At 39.0% G+C, this 23,881-nt stretch overlaps 1 protein-coding gene across 8 annotated transcripts in view; it reads right to left on the reverse strand.

Annotated features, from left to right (window-relative positions):
* YAP1 (Yes1 associated transcriptional regulator) overlaps window positions 1-23,881 on the reverse strand; it is a 91,785-nt gene that overhangs the window by 31,404 nt on the left and 36,500 nt on the right. For 4 of the 8 annotated variants that reach the window (XM_082047344.1, XM_082047343.1, XM_082047345.1 and 1 more), the window contains exons 3-4: window positions 11,941-12,056; window positions 3,892-4,005 (exon numbers count right to left, since the gene is read on the reverse strand). In XM_082047344.1, the coding sequence (XP_081903470.1) occupies window positions 3,892-4,005; window positions 11,941-12,056 (230 nt within the window). The remainder of the gene's footprint in view (window positions 1-3,891; window positions 4,006-11,940; window positions 12,057-23,881) is intronic. The other 4 variants (XM_082047348.1, XM_082047347.1, XM_082047349.1 and 1 more) reach the window with 1 other exon arrangement.

Below are 23,881 nucleotides of genomic sequence, written 5' to 3' on the forward strand. Positions count from 1 at the left end.
AATTAATTTCTCCTTCGTTTTCAAGCAATATTAGTATCACCGTAATAATCAAAAGATGAATTCACGTAGCATTGCTTGCGAAAGTGTTAGCAGTCGAAAGATAGTGAAAACCAAGCCCTTTTATTAAAACACAGTGAGAGAAAAGCATATGGTGATCCTCGGGGTGGAGGGAGAACCACAAAAAAACCCCCAAACCAACAGGATTTTCAGCCTATATTAAGCACTGAAAGGTAAACTTCTGAGTCATTCACATGCTATTTAGGGGCACAGCACGTATTTGTTGAGGATCTCCACATGATAAATAAATGCAAGACTCAGTAATTTAGCTCTGTCAAACAGATTTTCTTCTTTCCTGGAGTGACTTAAGGAGGTCACAAGTGAGAAAGCAACAGGAATAAGATTCTGTATTTTCTTGGCTCAAATGGTGAAAACATAAACCACAATACAACGCGCACAATTTAAGATTTCAAGGAAAACTCCGTCAAGCTCCACAGCAGCTAGCAGCTTGTCTCTATTTGCCGTCACTCTAGATCAGAAGAGTCCACATGCCTCTTTTTTTTTTTTCCTTTCCTGCCCCTTTCAGTTACACTTGAGCTCTTTGACTGAAAAGGTCTGGAACAGATTAAAAGTCCAACCACAAAATAAAGAGCCTTGGCATGTACTCAAGCCTGTCTGGGATACACATACGCAGTGGGCCCAAAAAGGGAAGCTATGCAGCAAGAAACCCTTATGCAGCCTTTTTGACATTTCTAACTGCTTTCAGTTTAAATGCACAGCTTTAACAATCGATGAAGCCTCAGTATGCACAGGGTACGTAGCTTTTGCCCTTACAGTTAGACCATACTAGTTACAGAAGTACAACAGTTCTGAGAAAAAAAGACTCATCTCACTCATAACCCCTGTCATTTCCACATCTTTTTAATTCCAGCTCATCATTGGAAACTATAAAGTAATACGAAGAAAAGAAAAATACATACCCTGAAAGATTACTTCAGTAAATATAATTGACCTGCCCCTTTTAACTGCAAAAGGCAACACTGGTTTTCCAAATGACTGCTTCCTTTTCAGCCTTATTCACATATTAAGTAATTGTGAGGTTGCAAATTACCCACACACTCCTCTTGCAACAGGCAAACAGGTCTGCAGCTCTGGCTGGTGCTAAAGCCAGCATGGACATCTGCCAGGGCTGACAACCTTCAATATACGCCCCACCTTTGGGCTCGAGCTGCACAGTGGTTCGACCTGTCTACAAACTGGTGAGCAGTTTATAAACAAAGTGTGACAACCTGGTGTTCTGCGTAAGAGCAAAGACATGTTTTGTTTGCCTACAAAACAAAAATGCCAAAATTTCTAACAGCCGTTTCGGAAAAACAAAACAGAACAAGCGGCTGTTGAGTTCCGCAGCTCTGTGTTTACATGGCATTCATGGAGTTAATGCCTCTCCCAAAAGGGGCCCACAGTTGTTGTTAGGTCAACCCCTGTAAAGCTTCAAAGGCTTTGTATCCCCTCAGCCTGACCTACTCAGTGATCTGCACACTGTTTTCATTTAGTTGCACCAAGTCCAAAACTAAAGCCTGAAAACCACAATGATCTCTTCTTTTTTTTTTTTTCACTTCTACTGTTTTTTCCATGGCTCTGGAAAAATAACTGAAATCCAAAGGAGCTGAAAATAGCAAGTTATTGGGAAAACAAATCAAGGGCAAATTAATACAGCTAATAAAGCTTTCACACACGGGTCATGGCTTTATACAGAAACTGAAGTTGTAATGTCACCTTAAATACATTAGAACAATCACTTGGACAATCTAAAACTAGTTTGGAGTCTCTTAATATTATATGCTATTGCTATTCATAGTCACCAGTGCCAATATTTTATTGCAATGTTTGCAGTTCTGCCTTTCATATAGCTCAAAACCACTACAAAACACGAGATACAGTTCTATTTTGTTATATTTTTACATTAGATCTTGTGATCACTGATTTCACAGTATCACAGTATCACAGTATGTTTGGGATTGGAGGGGACCTCAAAAGATCATCTAGTCCAATCCCCCCCTGCTGGAGCAGGAACACCTAGGTGAGGTCGCACAGGAACATGTCCAGGCGGGTTTTGAATGTCTCCAGAGAAGGAGACTCCACCACTTCCCTGGGCAGCCTGTTCCAGTGCTCTGTCACCCTTACTGAGAAGAAGTTTCTTCTCAAATTTAAGTGGAACCTCTTGTGTTCCAGCTTGATCCCATTACCCCTTGTCCTATCATTGTTTGCCACCGAGAAGAGCCTGGCTCCATCCCCATGGCACTCACCCTTTATATATTTATAAACATTAATAAGGTCCCCCCTTAGTCTCCTCTTCTCCAAACTAAAGAGACCCAGCTCCCTCAGCCTTTCTTCATAAGGGAGGTGCTCCACTCCCTTAATCATCTTGGTTGCCCTACGCTGGACCCTCTCCAGCAGTTCCCTGTCCTTCTTGAACTGAGGGGCCCAGAACTGGACACAATATTCCAGATGTGGTCTCACCAGGGCGGAGTAGAGGGGAAGGAGGACCTCTCTCGATCTACTAACCACCCCCCTTCTAATACACCCCAGGATGCCATTGGCCTTCCTGGCCACAAGGGCACAGTGCTGGCTCATGGTCATCCTGTTGTCCACCAGGACCCCCAGGTCCCTTTCCCCTACACTGCTCTCTAATATGTAATCTCCCAACCTATACTGGAACCTGGGGTTGTTCCTGCCCAGGTGCAGGACTCTACACTTGCCCTTGTTAAATTTCATTAGGTTATTCCCCGCCCAACTCTCCAGCCTGTCCAGGTCCCGCTGGATGGCAGCACAGCCCTCCGGCGTGTCAGCCACTCCTCCCAGCTTGGTGTCATCAGCAAACTTGCTGATAGTACACTCAATTCCCTCGTCCAAATCGTTAATGAATATATTGAATAATATTGGCCCCAGCACTGACCCCTGAGGCACTCCACTAGATACTGGCCTCCAACTAGACTCCGCACCATTGACTACCACTCTCTGGCTTCTCTCCCTAAGCCAGTTTGCAACCCACCTCACTACTCTATTGTCTAGACCACACCTCCTCAACTTAGCTGTGAGGATGCTGTGGGAGACTGTGTCAAAGGCTTTACTGAAGTCAAGGTAGACCACATCCACCGCTCTGCCATCATCCATCCACCTTGTTACATTCTCATAAAAGGCTATGAGGTTGGTCAAGCATGACCTACCCTTGGTAAAGCCATGCTGACTGCCCCTAATAACCCTCTTATCCTTGATATGCCTTGAGATGGCACCAAGGACAAGCTGTTCCATTACTTTAAGTTACTATTTCTGTTTCCAATATTACATAGTCTTTACCCCACAGATAGATTATTAAAATAGAAACAATAAACCTAATACTTTCTCTCCGTATCGTTTAGAACGTACAGTTTTGTCATGATCATCACTGTGACAAGCTGGAATTATAAGCTGGTATAGGTTTCAAGTGTATTTAAGCAGCATTAATTATCATTTGACAATGCCTTCCTTAGGAAAGTGCGAAGGAAAGTAAATATTTGTTTGGGAATTTAAAGATTCTTCTGTTGTAAAGTTTTGCAGTTTTAAAGGGAAGAGTGAGCTTGGCTGAAACTGTCTCTAGATTTCTGAACGCCATCAATTTTTGGAACTGTATGGATCACATGGCAAAATCCCAACCCCTCGCATTCAAAACTTCAGTGGCAAATACTTCTACAGGTTATATGCTAATCCTTTAAATAATTATTTAAATAAGGTCTCTATAATTCAAATTAAAATATATTTTAATTGTACTACAAAAAGTGTTCAAAATATGCCTGCAAAATTAAAGCTGATTGAACTGAAGCGGATCAAAAATTCTGAAGCGAGATGAACTTTTACCAAAGCGTGGGTCAAGCCTTGGGTCTAGCCAAGATGTGGTCTTGTTCTTATGGTTTATGTAGTAAATTTCTCCATCCTGGGTCATAGCTTGTTCCCATCCATCGGGGAGTGGGCCTGCAATATAGAAGGAAGGAGTTGATGGCGGGCTCTTGTTTGCTCCAGCTGAAATTGATCTAAAAAAAATTCCAACATTTTACATATATAACAGTACATGAAACAGAGGAGTTTCAAGCTCATGTCTAACATTTCTGGGATAAGGGCAAAGAAGTGGTGGGTGGGAAATCAAAGAACAGAAAGCACTTCTATAATTTTGCTTCAGGATTTGGCGTTTAATTTTATAACTTGTTTGCATCTTTTCATATGCTTTTGACACTTTCTTTTGCTATAGCGCTATAGTACGAAACCAGCAATAAGTCAAGCCTGCCAGAATGAAACCAGCATGAGCACCAGGAAAAAGAATGAAAGCAGAGATATTCTACCTTTCACAGGCAAGTTCATCTGGTGATTAAGGCCCAGCAGCAGCAACCAGGTAACACAAGGTACTGAAACACTCCTTTGCCTTTCACAAACAATTCAAAAAGTGACAAAACTAATTTTCCATTTATCTCATACCGTAACTTTCTGTGAAAGCATTAAAGGCTTAAGCAAGCAAAAACACAGACCTGAAGAACAGGAGGCGAACAAGCAACGAAAAAGCAAAGGTAAGAGCACACCAGGAGCAGACACAGACACGGTGCCACAGCAGCAGCGCTACGGCCCTGCGAGCGGGGGGCACAGGCGGGGACACCAGCACTCAGGGAACAGTAAAAGGGAGGGAGGTGATGGTGTTCTGGACTCCAGAGCCAGTGTCTGAACACAAAGTCTTGAGGTGTGTTTCCCTCATGTTCCAAACAGTGGCTTTCAAGAAAACCACCTTTTGTCACTATACAGTTCATAAACCACTCATTCCCACCCCTATAGGATCATGTACTTTCATCTGTATTTTGCTTACACAGAAAACTATACTTAAAGTTAAATTCATCTGATCTTACCTGGCAGATGCTTTACAAATGTACCTTTTAAAATTCTTATACTCACGTAGGCATGGACTTTTAAAGATGTCTCAATTAGATTCAGGAAGATCTTACTTGTATTTCTTTACATCTAAGTAAAATCCTAAGATGATATGGCAAAAGATCCACTACAAATGTTAAGAATGTAAAAGAAATTAGAGCAAGACCTGCTGCAGGAAGCCATCAAATTTCAACCTCTTCTTCCACTCTTCCTCAGCATAATACACTAGCAAAAGCCATCTGGCTGTTAGAGTTGGACTAACAGACCATTCTGTATGATGTAAGATACATCATATGTAAGTATGTGTAAACATCATAATTTCACATGAGATTCAGATATACCCCTGAAAATGTGTGTATATCTGATAAATGCCTGAAGTACCTACTGTATCCGTGTTCCAACTACCTTAGCTCTTTGCCTGTCATTTTGTCCTAAAGTCACGCTTCCGTTGAAGAATTTGTTGTCTAAAGCTGGAGGGGGCAGGACAGATTTGTTTCCTTCATCTCAGAAGATTTTCTTGGAGCAATGTCAAAAAGAGTAAAATAACCATTCGATTGCATTCCACTAATATCCCAAGGCACAACCAGGACAAGAATTTCTTGCTGTGGTCTATGAAGATCCCCTGCAAACTACATTTCTAATTTAAACTCTTTCATTTTGGCTCCAAAAGCTATGCCTTTTTCTAGCAACCTCACTACTCCACCATTAGAGATACAGGTTTTCACATGAGGAAAAACAGTGATACAACCATTTGACATTTCCTTCCCAACATCAACACTCACAAGCTTTAAATGCTGTATATAAGTAACAAGAGTACCTCAGCTTTTATCAGAGGCTAGCAAACAGAACAGGCAAGAAAGAGCAACAACACTGCAAAACATTCATAAACGCTAACATATTCACGGTGTAACAGGACTTTGATGCTGAAGTGAAAGCTCAAGTGCACAGAACCCTGTACTTTGTTACCATATTTAAAGACCAGCCAGCTGATCAGTGAGATGCTGTTTTATAAAACTGGGACACAGGAGCACATTGACATGCCCCACATCACCCAAGTGTAGAAGTCAACAAAGAACCAAGAATGTTCCTTGGCTTCTCAGCCCACACCCTGGCTGTGTGGGCAGACCTTCACTACTGTTCTCCTCAGAGTCCTGAGCCACACATCCCTCAGAGACGAAACTCAGCAAGAAATTCTCTTTTGAACTGCAAAGCCCAAAAACCCAGCTGGCTCTAGGAAAAACAGAACTAGCCTTGGGGTGACAGTCCTGCTGAACATTCAGTAAAGTGTATACCGGTCCAGCATGTTCCTGTGTAGTAAATAAGAAAAAGAGCCTTTGAAGCAGGATGCCAGGAGCTGAGCCGTCCACCTACCTGGTAGAAGAACATGCTTATTAGATTCAGTGATCTGATGAGTACTAGCTTACTAGAGACAAAGCTGGGCAAGGTTCTCTTTCTAAATGAAATGCACAGCTGTGGACAGGGCAGGAAAGGTCTGTTTGCTTACCTGGCTATCACAGTAACAAGTCTTCCTTGCCAAGTGCCATCGATGGCTGCAGAAACAGAACTCTTCTCTCTAGAAACTTTTGGCGTTAATCATGATGTTGCTTTCTTCCCTGACCAGAAAAGTGTTCTGGTGTTTCTGCTGTCTCATCTATGTGTTGAAATGGTAGTTCGAAAATCAATTAGTACTGCTTTCTGTAATTCCTGTTTGGTTTTGTGAGCAGCTGTGAAACCAGAAGTCTCTCAAGTCTGATTTTGTAACTGGCTGTCCAACAAACTCTGTGTTACAGGTAATGGAGTAAAAATGGAAAACCATGGTGAAGAATAGCAGACATATTCACTCAGAGCATCTAGGAAAATTTCTGTGCAATTACATGTCTTTTTTCCCCAAAAAGGCTCAACAGGAAAAGAATTCCCAACATTAGCTTATGTTTTTAAGTGACTTAATTTATGTTGCTGCTCTTCAGACCTTCTCACTAAAATTTTTTTTAGTTACTGCAGCCCATGCTGTACAAAAACAGCCATGCTGGGTCCAACCAAAAGTCCATTTAGCCCAAGCACCTGGCTGGGGGTGATGGACAGATCTTATTGCTGAAAGCAGTCTGTTTAGTGACTGTCACACTCTATAAACTTTTAAATAAAGCACTGAATACACACATAGACCCAAGAAGTATGGTGGCTATGAATAGTCAGTTGGCCTCCAAGTACCTCAGGTGCCACCTCTTGAGCCAGATTCTCTCTACTTACTGGGTGCCAAAGGATCTCCCTTTCAAGTACTTTTACAGTCTCCCCTTGAAACCTTTGTAAACATTTAGTACCAACAATATCCCTTTGACCTGGTCTCCTACTAGTTCTGTTTGATGCCTCCTAGTCGACTGAACACAATCACAACCACAAGCTCACAATTCTTTGAAATTATCTGCACAGGGAAAAACAATCCTTCTAGGGAACTCATCATTTACTGTGGTACTTTTAAAGGCAAGGTTATCACAAAATTAGATTCCAATTTCCAAATGTAAGCCTTCCTTACAGAACTACTCATAAGGCCTACCTCTGTAACTAAATATTTATATAATGCTGTAACTCAACATAAATAAGTGTAATTTAAAAGTCTGTGTGTGTGCCTCTATTTGGTGCATGCCTCCATTTTTTTGAGTTTTTACTTCTCGATATATCATTTTTGCCATCAAATGCAGAGTCTTGAATGCAAAGCAGAGCTCACTGCTGGCAGCTAGAAAGCAACAGAAAGAGTAACAAAAGCAAAAACATAGTACAGATTCAAGCTATGCTGGGATACAAAGTAAATCTTGCAAGTCCCTGCAGTTTCTAATATTTAATTGTGAAACAAATCTAAATACAGCTGTATTTTATCACAGAGTTAATGGATACTGGAGGGCATCTGTATCTAGATATTGAAAGAATATACATGGACAATCTAGGAACTGGACCATCTATTTTCAACAGCAGGAATCACCTTCACATAATGCAAACAGTCATCTTTAAAAACCTTCCTGATCTTTCTCTGGGAAAGATGAAATTTTTCCCTTCAATCACTGTCACTGTGATTCCAAAATTTTTAAAATAGTATCAAAGTCTACAAAATTTACCCAAAGCCATAGAATAGAATCATAGAATCATAGAATCATTGTGGTTGGAAGAGAACTTCAAAATCATCGAGTCTAACCATTAACCCAACTCTGGCACTAAAACACATCCTTCAGATCCTTGTCTATGCATCTTTTAAACAAGTCCAGAGCTGGTGACTCCACCACTTCCCTGGGCAGTCCCAATGCTTCACAACCCTTTCCAAGAAGAAATTTTTCCTAATACCCTATTTAAACCTTCCCTGGTGCAACTTGAGACCATTTCCTCTCATCCTGTCATTTGTTACTTGGGAGAAGAGACCAACACCCTCCATGCTAAAACCTCCTTTCAGGTAGTTGCAGAGAGCAAGAGTCCACCTTTATTATGTTGAATTCATAAAACTTCCAAAGAGTTACTATTAAAAAAGGGGCAATTTACGCTGATGAAGCAAGAAATAAGCACCACTGTCATGCTGATACTTAGAAATTCGAGTTTCCTAATAGATCATATGTAGTGTTGACTGTATGCAAAGAAGGATTTATAGTATGACTGGTTACATAGAAATCTGCAACTGAACTGACCAAGAATCTAACAGAAGAGCTAGAAGTTGTTTTAGTTATTGGCATATTCCTCCCTTTTCCCCCATCCCCCAAGGGGGAAAAAAACCTCAATGGTTAGGAATTCAAGTGTCCATTTTCCTACCAACCTTTAACATGGCACTACAGCCTTACCTAAGAGGCAACAGAATTAATACTAAGTCTACAAACTTTGACCAGGAAGCTCTATTCAAAACTTCAATGTAAGAGGGAACACGAAAGAAGACACAGACAGGTCATCTGCTCCAGAGTGAATTATCTTATATCTATGTGCAAGCAGAAGAGTTAAAGTAAGCAGAGCTGTCAAGCGTGGTTCAGGAATGGAAGTATATAAATACAATTATTCCCCCAACTGTTATATCAACTGTAACTGTATAAAAACCAGACATTGTCTACTTTCAAGTTTATAACTTTACCTCAGTAAGAAATGTATAGGACAGGCTCCTCAGAAGAACAACATACTCTTTATTACTACCTTATCTTTTTTTTTTTTTTTAAAGCAAGACAGAAGAACATAGTTTTTCCTGTAACACCTTTAGAGAAAAATAGTTAGAAACACACACACAATCAGAACAGTCAAAATTGATTTTTATATATATGTTGCATATTTAGAAATAACAGGTTATTTCCTTTCCATTATTGATGTGAAGATGCAATCCTGCTTCACAGAGGATTAACCAACAAATGCCATCTGTGTCTCTGTACACGTATGACCCAAACTACTTTAGTTGATTACATGCAGCAAGCTAAGTTCAGCAAGACTGAGGGAAAAAAAAAAATAAAAATCAAAGAACCAACACAAGTGGGGCGATAGAAATTCCTCACTTTTCACATTCTGATGCCCTCCTGTAAAGGAGTTACGCCAAACAACACTCGAAAGAGTTCATTCACTAAATCATCCTAGGAACAGAAGAAGCTGGTTCAGATGCCTATTAATTTCCTTTAAGAAACGTAACTTGCCGCAAGATACCTGGATCCTCATCCAGGCATAGCTGCTTCAAGAGGTGGGTTTTCTTAAGAAAAAACACCTAAAAATCTCAACCTCATACTAAATTACATCCTCTCTGTTTTTCTTTTAAATAATCTTTTGACTTGCCTTCACCATTACCACACCCTCTAGTTTTGCTTTCTTCCCGTTTTCCCTGGCTTTCACTTATTCTATCTACACAGAAAAGACAACAGGTTTACCTTCAATATGCAGACAGCAGCTTTCTGTTCTCTGTCGCCCTTTTTGCTTTGTTTTCCTGTTTCCACTTCAAGCTAATGGCTAGAATTCTAACTCTGGCCAAACAGCTAAAGCTTCTAATGGCTTTCAACACAAGTCCTAAAAATCTTCTCTTACATTTTACCACAAAACTTCATTCTCAAGGTCCTATGGCAGACTGTAATTAAATAAACTAAAAGTTGGACACTAACTTCTGATTAAGGGCTAGAATTAATGAGCACTATACAAGGATGCACTGTACAGAAAGGAAAACATTCTCCCTTGTGGAATTTCAGACTTTTTTTTTGCAAGTCAGTGACCTCCAGCTGTCACAATACTTACACTTGGCTTTTCCCAGTATCTTTCATGAAAGGCTCGCAAAGCACTCATGCATGTTTCATCGCCAGCAATAGTTCATGACAGCAAATTTGTCTTAAAAATCTCAACTTTATTTCACTGTTCTTGAGGATGAATATCCAAATTAGAATATGAAGTAGTCTTATATTTAAGACATTACCAATCATGATTTGAGTTCCACTGTGCTGAAGTGGTACGTAGGTACTTGATTTTTCCATTTCCCTCAAAGATTCTTTACGAGGCCACCAAGGAAGCAGAAGTTCCCATAAACTCAGTAGTAACAAGTAACAGAACCAGATAGAAGAGACTTCAGTAAAAACAAATATACAATCATAATTTAAAGTTAATACATAAAGATTTGCCAAATCAGGTATCGGAAACAGAATCACATCCAATAAATGCAGGGTCAGTATTATTTAATTAAAACCAGACTTTTGTTAAATGCAATTAAGTTAAGGGCAAGCAGGTGCACCCAAAGAGCCAGTTCCAAGTCATATTACCTCAACTGATTAAAGCTTTAAAAAAGCAATGCCACAAACACATAACTCAGCATACACAGGAGTTCAGATTTCTTCATGCACTTTATCAAATTCAGAGCACTGGGGTGAAATTTCATTGGTAAAATTAAATGTTAGATGAATTTGTATTCAAACAAGTGCTTTCTCAAGATGCAAGACAAGCCACTTAAAATCTCAACTCTATTGCATGAGTAACAATATTTATGCGGGATAACTTGCTCACACACATCAGTGAATTACATGTAAATACTTGATTAATCCTTGTACAATGATTGCTAGATTCTCTTTTAGATTTTTACCCCTCAGAGCTAACCAGTTTATTTTTTTGCTAATGACCCTTCATTTCTTTCCCAGTACACAAAATGAAACCTACTTCACTGTCAATAATTCTTCCTGCTAATTCTTGGTACAACTGAAAGTTTGAGGAGTTAACTTAAAGCACAGAATTTATGTCAATATTCAAACAATAAGCAGCTAGTTTTAGCACAAGTAAGACAAGCCGAAAGGCAAGCTAGACCAAGGGAACTGTTTCCTTTCTCCTATTCCCTTTTCTTCAGAGGAGTCTCCGCAAAAACATGTCATCTCTATTGCCGCAGGTTTCTGGGGATATCTTTTCAGAAAAAACTATATTGTATTTTCACATCACAGCCCGAGACCTTAATTGATTTGAATCATGGCTACTTGAACAGGACTCTCATTTGTTTCAGAATAATCCAACGTCGTGGCCTAGCCAGCAAAAAGTTTGATTAGCTTCCCCTCTAATACTGAGTCATGAACAGCAGAGTTTGGTCATGCCTTCTAATCTCTTGTATTGACTACAGCATGAATTGCAGCATGAAACAAAGTTGTCTAAACGGACAACAAAAAGCAGCACCAGAGAATAACCTCTGTGAAATACAGGAACAGCAGACATACACAAAATACAATCAGACTGTGACAAAATAAATAAAACATGAACTTCAGCGACAGACAGAAGGTGACAAAGCACAGGGAAGAGCGCAGCAGACTAGCGTGGCACTGCGTTCAGCTGCTTGCTCTCTGCACCACCAGGACAACAGAGCTCTGAAAGCACACAGCAGATTCTACAGCAAGAACAAACACACTTTACTGCTGTCCTGTTTACACCAGGATAACTAGAAGGACAATTGTGAGATTTGGACTCCCTCTCCCCCGTTAAAATATCTCGTGGTTATCTTCATTGGTATGACTTATTTTCATAAATACAAATTTTGCTTACCTGATGCTGAGTTCATAATGTTCTGCTGCACAGAAGGACTGGTGGGAGCTGTAACGTTCATCTGGGAAAGCATGGCCTTCCTAGGGTCTTGCCATGTTGTCGTTTGATCAATGTGACTAAGACAAAACAAAGCAAGAGTTAGGACAACCACATATTCACAACAATGACCGGCTAGCACAGAAAGTTTTAACAACAAAAGGTTAAGCCTGCCAACAACAGCCACATTCAAAACCAAGCAAGAGCTGTTTGGATTCTTTCCAAGCATCAGGGTATGCCAGATTATCAAACTTTCCTCTGGCCACCACCACTTTCCCAACAAACAGCTGTAGCAATTAGAGCTGGAGCAATGGTGAGATAAGGCTCAACATGAATATTGTAATCTAGACCATAACTATAAACAAAATTTTCTCTTCCTTTGCTAGCTGATTAGTTACTTGAAGTCACATTTAAAAATGCCAGAGTCTTTCAGGCCAAGCCAGTTATGTCTGGAATCTCAAGCACAGTCCGGTAACTTGGTATGGTGAGTTCATATTCAGCGCCTTGGAGTTGCGATGAACTGGCTGGTGAGTAATCGTTAGTCTTCCCGAACTGTCTGTGCACTGACCACATCCTCACATTATTTCATGGACTGCTCCCCTCACCACTGACAACTGTACCATCTTCTCTCCATGGTAATTTAAGTAACCAGTCACTAGAGCGGTAATATCAGTGATGTGCAGCTGCCTCTCAACTTCATGTGAAAAGCTGAGGGCAGCTGGACTGTCAAGTAGCTCCACCAGCCCTCTGCAGAGCCTAACTACAAAACTTCAGGAGCTTAGATTTATCGGTCTTGAAAAAACTGGAAAGTACAAGCAGCACTGTCATTCACAAAAGTATTCAATTCACTGAAAATACAAAAGTGCAATGAATGATTACTTCACCTTCTGAGTATGTGATTAGCATGCTTTGCTAATGAATAACAAATGCAAGCTAATCATAGCAAGCACCAACTGTATCTTGATGCCATTAAGCAACGCTGCTCCAAGTAGTACATGTGGACAAAAATAAGACTAATAATACACACTGAACTTTGACAACAAAGCTTGTTATTGATTCACTTAGAAGTGGTAACAATTAAAGCTCATGTTCAAATAGTATTGTTATCAATTAGAATCCAACGCATCACTAACTTAGTACCATTCTTTCCTTATATTAATAATCATTAAAAGATTACTTTTTTCTGGATTACATGGAATGCCCATTTTAATTTACTTCAGCAGAATCACATTTAAAGCTGCAATATAAATTCTTCTGGTGATCTCTGTTCAAAACTATGAACTCCAACTCATACCTCTGCTTTGTATCCATGTCTTTCATTGTGTTTTTTATGTATCTTGTTGGATCAACGTGTATCTGTACTAAAATATCAATCATGCTGTAAGTTTTCCATCTTTTTATTACGATTAAATAATAATTGTGCAGCAATTGTTCCTAATTCACAGCTTATTTCGTTGGGGTTTGTTTGTTTGTTTGTTTAAGTATATTTGAGTTTAGGAGCTGGTACTGTGTTATTTCAGACATTCTAAAGGCATAAATAATACAGATTGGGTCACCTCAAGATCAGCATCTTTGTGGACACTGACATCTGACCTTGTCACCCTGCTCTCCATCAATAAGAACGGGACCTAAATCCACACCATTAGGATATAATTCATTTGATCATTTCAAGGAACATACTGAAGGTGAATCAGGCCTATTTTCTCCTTGAAGAAGAGAACCTAAGTTAACCAGGTCAAACACCCTGACATTAGAAGAGATGAATCCTAACTTTGTTTACCTATTTGCATGACCACAACATCCAAAAGCTCTGGTCATAAATTAAGACCTAATCATAGGTCAAACTGGACAAACAAAACAGCATAGTATTTTCTCCCTGCCATAAGCAACTAATTGCTATGCCTAGAAACTTACCAACGAAACCCTTGACTCCGATTAATAAAACTGGGCTTCACTGAATTAATAAACATTTTGACATGTTCTTTGGTGTTCAAAAAGTTGGTATTTTCCCCAAAATACTAAATTTTGTAACTACCTCATCATTCAAACAAGTGAGAATGAATAGATGCAAATTGAGAAGATCATAAAATGGGGTAGTAGTCTCCAAGATAATTACTTATGGAGAATTATGTATCACATTCTAATCATTGAAGGGACTGTGGTGTTATAAGGTAGAAGGTATCAGAGTGACTTTTTTAAAAGGCTTTAAGTTATGTATATTTTACCCTCTCTAAACATGCACACAAATAGTTCCAGGTCACAGAGTTACAGACATGCTGTAGCAGGGTCACAAAATAGGCAGGAAAGTTATCTGTACAAAAATATAATAGTAAACAAAGCTGTACTTTGTGCACATGTGGCAACTACTACCAGTTTTCCCTTGTGTACAGGAAACCCCTCATTACTAGAGTGTCAATTAAAATGGTGTCCCTGCCACGTTAGTTTCCATAAGACAGCTCATTTAACACAGGTACTATTAAGCACACTGTGTCTTTGGTTCACCTCTTTTCCAGTGTTCAGCTCCACTGAGAAACATGCCACATGCAGCAAGACTTCTTTATTTCATTTTAGCCTATTTATTTACAAAACAGGGCACAACATAGTAAAGACTGCCCTATATAATATATACTGGACTACACATAAATCTCCATACTGGAGAACTAATTTTTTTCACTTTTCTGCTAGTCAATTTTGCAAAGCAAGGAAAGCAGGTAAAGATAATACAGATGTAAAAACACTGCACAGTAATGCTTCACAGACTCTGTGTTTAAAGTACAGTACCAGCATGTGCTACTCCTCCCCTCTATTTCTGATTTGTTATATTTGCTCAACTCAGTTCTGGGAACAGTAGAAACGGGGAAAACAAAACTGCACCCATGATAACACATTCATTTATTTCTATTTAACTCCTATAAAAATGCATGTAGCACTATGAACTTAAATCTACGTAAGGCACATATTTTTTAGCGTTTGTTTTTGTATGCTATTGGAATGTAGAGTAAGAAACAGAGGAAGAAAGTTGCCTCACCACATTACAGAACCATTTTTGCAGTTAACTGTAGGAGCACACTGAAACAACATTCAGCAACTTTTCCAAATCTATCTGAATACGGGATAGATGAATGGACTGTGGAAGAAGCAATTTTAAAAGCACCTCCAGTTCTGAGCACAGGGACAGCACTATGGGTTCCTCAAGAATGCTTAAGCCTGCCCTGCAGAGTACGGCTCCCATTGACAGGGAGTTGTTAACATAAATAGCTATTCTAGGCAGCAGCAGCTTCCAGCTTTTCCCCAGCTGAGTATCGCTTGAGAGAAGTCAGCATGTTCCTTACTTTACCAACTCAACTCCAACCAGCCATCGTCTTAGAACAAAGAGCCACAGAATAAAATTCTCAGTGTAAGCAGGCTGGTGCCATTAAAATCATACTAATCATAAGCAGTATGATTAGATTACTAGCTCAGTAAGACAAGCTCTTTGTCACCCCTCCCTCAGCTCTGTGCTCCTGACCTACATATTAATTTCCCTCAACACCTTTCTCTTCAGCCTCCCTCAAACCACAGCCCTTACACAGATCTCACCTGCTCCACGTCCTGCATTTCTGAACACCATGTACTAAGAAATCACCCAAAACATGTCACAACAGATCAGTTCCTTGCCACAACTTCCAGATCATGCTCATCAGCTTACAGAATACAAAGCAGGCAAACCTCCACTCACACAGATGAAAGGTTAAATAAATCCTAGTGCTCCAAGAAGGAACATAGGTCTTCATTTTCTTCAATATCTGCAGCATGTGCACCAGAGTAACCTACTATAAACACTATGTATTTCTCATTATCAGTTTAAGTATGGAAACAGGACATTCTCCACAGGTAGAGATCTTTCGCCCTGTTTTGAGTAGTAGTGCAGGAATGGTGTAAGTGGGCATCACAGGAATTCTGACACCAACACCGCAATATCTTTCCCCACACTTTTCCATAGTAGCTGCATTCCATGACAACTGCCCAGTCCTTACACTTAGTATCTTAGTATCTTCTATTTTACATGACTTGGGGCACATCATGATAAAACGCTACTATCATCCTCAAAAAAAAAATATAGCAAATTACATCAAATCAATGAAACCCATACCTTAGTCATTATATTTATTACAGTACTATTAAGTGAAACTTAAATTCCACCTACTCATGAACAAGAACCACAGTTCTGAATTGTGTGCATAGAACAAAATGAGTAAACAATCTTGGAATTAAAACCACCATCTCTAGGACAATCAAGGAACATAAGACATTTTACTACATAGAATAAATTCTGGAATCCAACATCTAGCTATCTGGTACTATCTATTATTGTTCATTGATGTCTAGGTGATGCAAATCCTTGTAGAATCAGACAAATGCTGTATAAACTAAGGAAATCAACTTCGACTGTACCATTAGGTACCATATAGGTCTATGGTAACAGGCCTTAGAAAAACAAAGCTAAAACACCCTGAACATGCTAAATATTTCTTAGCAAACTTATATCAATTCTTGTATCAAGGAGTGACTGTCCCAAGCCACACCACCCCACAGCAAAAAGCGCTTTCAAAGTGCTCTGCAGTACGAAGAGAATCAAGATGTGTCTCCCCACCCACCCCAAGTTTCACAGTCATATACAAATTATTTACACATTGACAAGAACAACTCTAAAGAAAATAAAAATGTTCTCATTTTATGCACTCAAAGAGCACTTCTTTAGTTACTAAGAACTGGAATTTCTAACTGAAAGAAATCTTTATTGCCATTAAACACTATCACATGCCAGAAGATTTGTCAGATTCAATTTCTAACCTAATTTTAAAGAGCTGGTAGTTTGTGGTTGGTGGTTGTTGTTTTTGTGTTGCTGTTGTTGTTGGAGGAGGGGGTTGGTTGGTTGTTTTTTAAACTACATTGGAAAAGCAGCAGGAAATCCAGAGGCAAAAAGAAAAAAAAATGCATTTGTAACTTTTTAATCGAAAACAAGCTTCAGATGCTAACGGATTAATAAAATTAAATCATTCCTAAAAGGAGAGAACTGATCTGCCTTTGCACAAGGTGTGATACACCTCCTCATTTGTACTCCCGTTGCTGCACTGAAGACATGAACTGTATTACTGAAAGCCATAGCAGAAATCGGCATACAAAGGACACTCACAAAGTGACTTAAATCCTTTGAGAAAGGCTTAGCTGGGAGCCCTTCAGTTTTGATATTCTGTAGTATTTATTGCAACTGCGGTGCCCCTGTTGGTAGGTAAGCTTGTCAAGGTTATGCTGAGGACTCCACTCATAGAACAGAATTCTCAGTCATTACAAAAACCATGATGCTTTCTTCCTCCTTTTTTTTTGCCTTTAGCATAAAGACACCTTATATATGCTGCACATCTGCTGTGTCATTTGTAGTGAGAACTTTCACAAGAAAGATCTTCTCAGAAGAGATACTATCATCATAAGCAGGTCAGCAATTACCAGGTTATTTTGTTAAATGGGTGACATAAATGTACTATCAGGAAGCAAAAGATAGTGAACAGATAATTTAAGCTTCAGTACCAGATGAACATACTATATAAAATGTCTGCAACAACAAAAACTTGAAGAAATCTCATCTACACATAAAAGAATACAAATAAGGCAGAATAAATCACCTGTCATTTCCCTTTATGTTCGGACATGATTCTTCATAATAGAATATTTGAAAAAAAGAGTCACAAAAGTTTAGAAAGACGAGTTGTTCTTCAGTATAAAGCATCGCCATAAAAAACTACATAAGCACCTCTCAATAAAGTAAAGCTTGTGTTTTACAATGTAGATAAGCTTTATGTTTCACTTCTGTGAAAAAATTTTTTCCAGTCTCTAATGAAGTTAGAGATGACTAACTTGGATTTTGGTTTTCAGATTTTTGGGACTAATTTAGGAATTCACTGGAAAACCTATTTTATCAAAAGCAAAACACAAACACACACCACTGACCACATCACGACACACTTACCAAGTTTTGACTTGGCGTTGTACACCTCTAATATTGGGGATGTGTAGGAAAGTCTTTGTGTAACACAAGCAAGCGCACAAATGATGCTAAACCTAATAATCTTCTAAACTTGGTGTGAAATTTTGACCTTTAATTATATCCCAAACATGAACTGCTCCATCAACAAGTATGTCATATATGATTCTGTTCTACCTTAAATGACTGAGCTACAGATCCTATTCTTTCATTTTTCCTTTGTCTTCCTAACCAGCTGGTTTCCCCAATTCATATAATGCATAACTTTCTGAAAAGTTTTCCCTTTTTACTTCTTTTCATCTGCAAACTTTAAAGACTAGATGAATCATGACCAGAGTAAGTTTCTCCTCATAAATGCCATTACTGAATTATTCTAGAGCTATCACCAGGACACTTTAGTACATTGGGACTTGATATATAAACTGAAAATTAGAGGTGACGTGTGGAGAAAGTATTTCTGCTCTTGAAACTACCATAAATTGTCTAAAAACCAAACAAAACCACCACAAAACAATAACAACAACAAAAATTCAGGCTAATGTTTTTGCCAAATCTTATATAAAGTGCATAGGCAGTGTAAGCTACCTGCACTATATCCACCCACGTATCATTCTAGCAGGCAGAGAAGAAACCAGAATACCTACCTTCTGCAGAGGCCGAACCCCTACAGGAGAACCAGAAACGTGGTGGTGTGACCATAGGGCAGTTACAAAAGCACCTACTAAAGAACGGAGCTAGATGGAAATCCCTGAAAAGGCTGGCAATAGCTAGAAGGCCAATGTCAGTCTAACATGGCAGGTGGGCTGGGGGACCCCACAGGTGAATTTTCCACAGTTCAGTTTAGATATGGGATGAAAGAAAAAGTTCAGAGTAGAAACAGCCTTGGCATGAACTGCTCCAATTACCACTCTCAAAAACTGGAGTGTAGCACACAGAGATTTCTGAGTTATGGCTGATGATGTTCTTAGGATATTACACACAATGGGGTGGATTCAGCCTTGCCTGAGGATAGAAGCTGTGACATTCTTTGTGCACCCTTTTTTCTAGACTATTCAGGCCATTTCAAGAACTGGAAAAGACTAAAACATGAAACCAAGTCTTCAGCAACATGGGCCATTTTTAATTAGGTGTTGCTGACTTTAAAGTGAAGTACATTTCTTTGCCAATGGTGTAACAAAGTTACAGATTTATACCTTAATAGCATTAATACATTGTTTGAGATGACACAAATTTTGATTCCAAGCAGCAACAGCAGAGAAAAAAGCCTGAAGGGGAATAAGACAGCTCTGTTAGCCAGTATCTGTACCCCCAGTTCAGTCCTCCATGAACACTTCCCTACATTTGCACCATTATTAGACAAGAAGACACACTTAAAATGGCCCAAGATCTTTTAAGGACTTTTCAACTGTCTTTGTAAATAACATATCCAACAAAAAGAAAAGCTGTTGGTGACACAGCAACGAAAATCTCACCTGCTGAGAGATGATATTCTACACATTGCTTGGGAACGCACTGTGTTTCCACTTGTCCCCTCCATATTAACTTGCAATATTTCCCTAGGTTTCAGGATTATTATAGCCTAATATATATAAAAGCACATAGCAGTAAAATTCACAGCCTCTCAAACTGTTTCCCAAAAATATCAGAAAAATAACGCCTAACATTTGTAGCACAGTTTGTCTCTTAAGGACAGTCATGTTCTCCAGCCATGGCCTAATTGCTTCAAAGAAACAGAAACATACATAAAAGTTTCTGAATACTGCTGCAACACATTCTATGGTTGTATTTTTTAATTTTCCATATTCTTTCTTCTGCTTGATAGGTCTTTATGCATTAACTAAACAAAGCTGGTGTTGGACATCACCAGCTACTGATGATGTCCTCACCAAACCATACCCCACAGGCACACGATGACACAGAGCACACTGGCGATGTGACAACAGCTTGCAAAAGCACACCTTAAAATCTACATGCAGCTGCAGTGTGTCTCCATGTGTTGTGCCACAGCTGTGATTTCATTAACTTTGAGAAAGAACACAAGGAAAATATATGAGAATGGTGTGCATGAACATCCTGTTGGCCAGGTGGGAAGAGAGTCTGGCAGAGCTTTAGCCCCTTAATTGAAGTCTGAACTAGAACCATATAAGCTATCCCACATAATCACAGTCTTAGGCAGCACTAATTCATTCAGCAATTTAACCATTTGAATCTGAACTAGAACAAAGCAGTAAGAGGAACTGAAATGCCTTAAATGTCTCTGACTAAAGTCTAATTGGTGCAGAAATAGATTTTGCACTAAGAATCAGGCAAGTTCTTCTACAAATCCCTCTGGAATTTATTCCTAAAGCAGTTGCAGCTTGCAAGTCACTAAGAGCTACCAGAAATTCTGGAAAGCACGGCCCATAAAGCCATGGACACTGACACACGAAATAATTTTTACAGATACATAAAATATAGCATTTAAGGCAATCAAAGGCAGCCTTCATTAGCACTGGCCTGCATGCAGACAGTGCACAATGCATACATCAAGAACTTAATACTAAGCTTACTGTTCTGATTCTAAACACCTTGCTGGTTTGGAGTTGCAGAACAGCACTGCCCGTCTTGGCAAAGTGCTCGGAAAGGTCCCCACTCCAGAGTGTATTGTGCTGAAATGGATGGCGGGCAGCAGGCACTCGGAACCACACATGCATGACTAATACAAGAGATGAAGACATGATATGATATTCAAAGGTTTGCCGGGGTACTACCACTTTGCTTATGATGTACTCTTTAAACATGTGCCACTTGTCAAAGGAGAAATTGAAGTAATAACATGCTTATTTTGCATTTATTATTCTTTTTCCTCCTGTTCGTCTTCCCACCCTTCACTCAAGGACCTGCTCTTAAAAAACAGGGCTAGTATCACAACACTGAGCAGTATTTAAATTGATTCTCAAAAATATGGCTCCTGGATTCCTCTGTGGATTTCCCAAATAAAATAAAATAATTCTCCAAGTTTAAAAACAACAACAACAAAAGAGAGTATGAGAGCATTTTCATTTCCAGAGTCCTTTTCATTACTCTGAAAACTGTAAGAAACAGCAGTGTTGCAGAGACCAAGAAGAAAAGTTCTTGCTCTTAGAGTCCTTGTACCAGTTCAATCCTTCCCCAAACTCTGTAATGGACTAAATGCTGTGATCACTTTTCTATACTACCAGGTTTATTTAATTTTAAGCTTGTTCTCTTGGTTCCACAGCTGAAAAAGCTGCTGTATTTAATTAAAGCCTCCCCCTTCTCTTCACCCTGCCCCCAAAGTTGACAAGTTTGCTTCCCTGTCACTCAGTATCTTCAGAATTCAGCTTTTTTTCTCTCCTTAATTTTAAATGAAAGAGATAAAGATATTTTACCAAGGAGGGCAAATCTAAAGGAAGAACTGTTTCTACTGCTATTTCACATGACACTACTGCATTTGTTTAACTTTCGCCCCTGCTTAGCAAACACAGTAGACCTTCTCAAATGCAACCATTCTCTCTTCTCTAACACTGAAGATTAAACAACACTAACTTTCACATTATTAAGAGAAGGGCAGATGATTTTCTGAAGTGATGGGCCATGGAATCCTTTATCACTTTCTTGCCCTTTTATCTCTGAGATTCTATCTCGTTTCTCTCTCCCTAGTTAGCTCTTAAAAGGAGACAAAGGAAGCAAGAGAGAAATCAAATGCTTTCTTGCATGAACAGGAGCCAGGCAATTTTACAGCCCTTTTTATATACCCTGGTTTTGGTTGCCTGAAGGTTTTCAAGTCAGAGGGGCCTGCCTAAGCATGCTGCAATAAAAGCTGATATAGCCAGCTGCCTTAGTATCTGAAGGGGGTTCCTAGCAATCCTGTTGAGTAACCCTGAGGCTAACCACCACCAAGGAAAACAAAATATTAAGATAAAAAGATGCTTTAGGTTGTTTCCTTATTGCTCTAAGTAGGAAGTCTCAGAGGGCAGTTCAGACTGGTTCCTTGAGTGTTCAGGCAATGATCACTCCCAGATGGCCTTGACAGGACAGGCTGAAGCTAAGAAATCATTAGGTAGGACCTACTGGAAATGAGAGCATAGTTTTCTGCTACAAGGAGTAAGTGAACCTGTTTTTCTTGCCATTAAAATCATCAATATTGATAACTATTTTAATGTATGCTTCAGAACTGACACTTCTCACCTTAAATCAATCAGCTGTTTAGATGCTCTCAGTTTTAGTTATACAGTCTTCTCCCTCATTTGAGAGACTGTAGCTTAACCAAAAACCAAATCACCTACTTCCTTTCCTTATACATAAATGTCTTCTCTCCTTTTTTTACACTTCCACTTCCTGTATTACAGCTTTTTTCATCCCTTTTTAAACTCCTCCTTATGAACACATCTCAGGAAAAGCTTTTTACTTTTACAATTCAGACACACACTACGTGCTGCTGAGATTGGAGGCAATTATTCCTGTCCCTGACGACTTCGCAGATTGCCATAAAACAAAGACCAAAATCTTCCAACAACAAGTTGCTGCCTGAGTCAGTACTTGCAAGCAACCTGCTCAGCCCACTCTGGGCAATCTTGCATGCCGTCTTTTTTGCCAGCAAATTATTCTTTATCTCCCCCCACGCTTCAGCCCCCCGGAGACAGGTTTCACACGTTGCATTGCACCACAAGCAACAGATTTCTCGGCACCCAGATACAGCACGTTGTCTAAAGGCTACGCTTTGAAAAGTTATTCTTATTTACCCATTTAACTTGAGTGGCAAAGTCAATAGATCGTAAAAGCAGGAAACGAGATTAAGCCACTTAGATTATATAATTAAAAATGACAAATGTAATAATTAAAGGTATAGTATACTTAAATATAATAACTACTGTATTTATTTTTTTAAAGTGACCTGAAAATGTTTTCAACCTGAGGATTTTCAGGTTTCAGGTTCTACATTTCTCTTCACCAGCCAGAGTTTTAAGAGCATCAGTCTAAAAAGTATTTCAGAAGCCAATTGTTAAATAAATAATGCAAAATAAACCTAATTTTGAACTCAAATTTCATTGCAAGTTTCAGAAGTTATCAAATGGAAATTCATTTCTATTTTGTTTTACTATTAAGAATTTGAGGAAGTAACAGACAAAATTAAAGTGTGACAGTGAAATCACCGGCAGCAAAACAAACTCTACTTTCTATAAATAACAAATAAAGACCCATCTATTATTTAAAAGAGGTCCTAAGTTTTGATTTATTTCATTAAATCAATACAATAAATATCAATGCGTCAGCTTTTATGTACTTGATTTGCTTTCTGAGTATCTTTTGGTATAGAGGGAATTTAAAATAGTGACTATGTGTTAAGCACAGGACTTTGTTTAAAAGCACATCACTTAAATTACTAACAGTTGTTGAAGTACAAATTTCATTTAGAGATACGTAACAGCTTAGTCTTTGCCAAAATCAGTGACTACCATGTTTTATCAATAAACAATGAAGTATGTATTTAGAAACTGCCCTATCCTGAGATGTAAAACAGATCACTAAATAAAAATCACAGATCTCAAAGTTGCACTACAGTTCAGCAGATTTATAATAAGAGCTAAAGATTCCAATTAATCCTAAATAACTTATAATTATCACCTTAACTTAGTATAAGTTAATTCAAAATTTAGAATCCCTGTAGTCTTCATCTCCTACTAATCAAAATCTGCCGGGGGGGAGGTATTGCTGCAGTGGGAGAAGGGCGAAGAACTTTATATTATCGGCATACTTTTTTTTGAAAAACATGTCCTCATAAAATATATGTCTAGCATTTAAAATCCAAGCTTGCTAGTAGCAGGCCTCGCTAATAAAATAAAAATATGAATACATTCAACCCACACGAGATCAGAACACCGG

Source organism: Streptopelia decaocto (genome assembly GCF_964273445.1).
Source record: "Streptopelia decaocto genome assembly, chromosome: 1".
NCBI lineage: Eukaryota > Metazoa > Chordata > Aves > Columbiformes > Columbidae > Streptopelia > Streptopelia decaocto.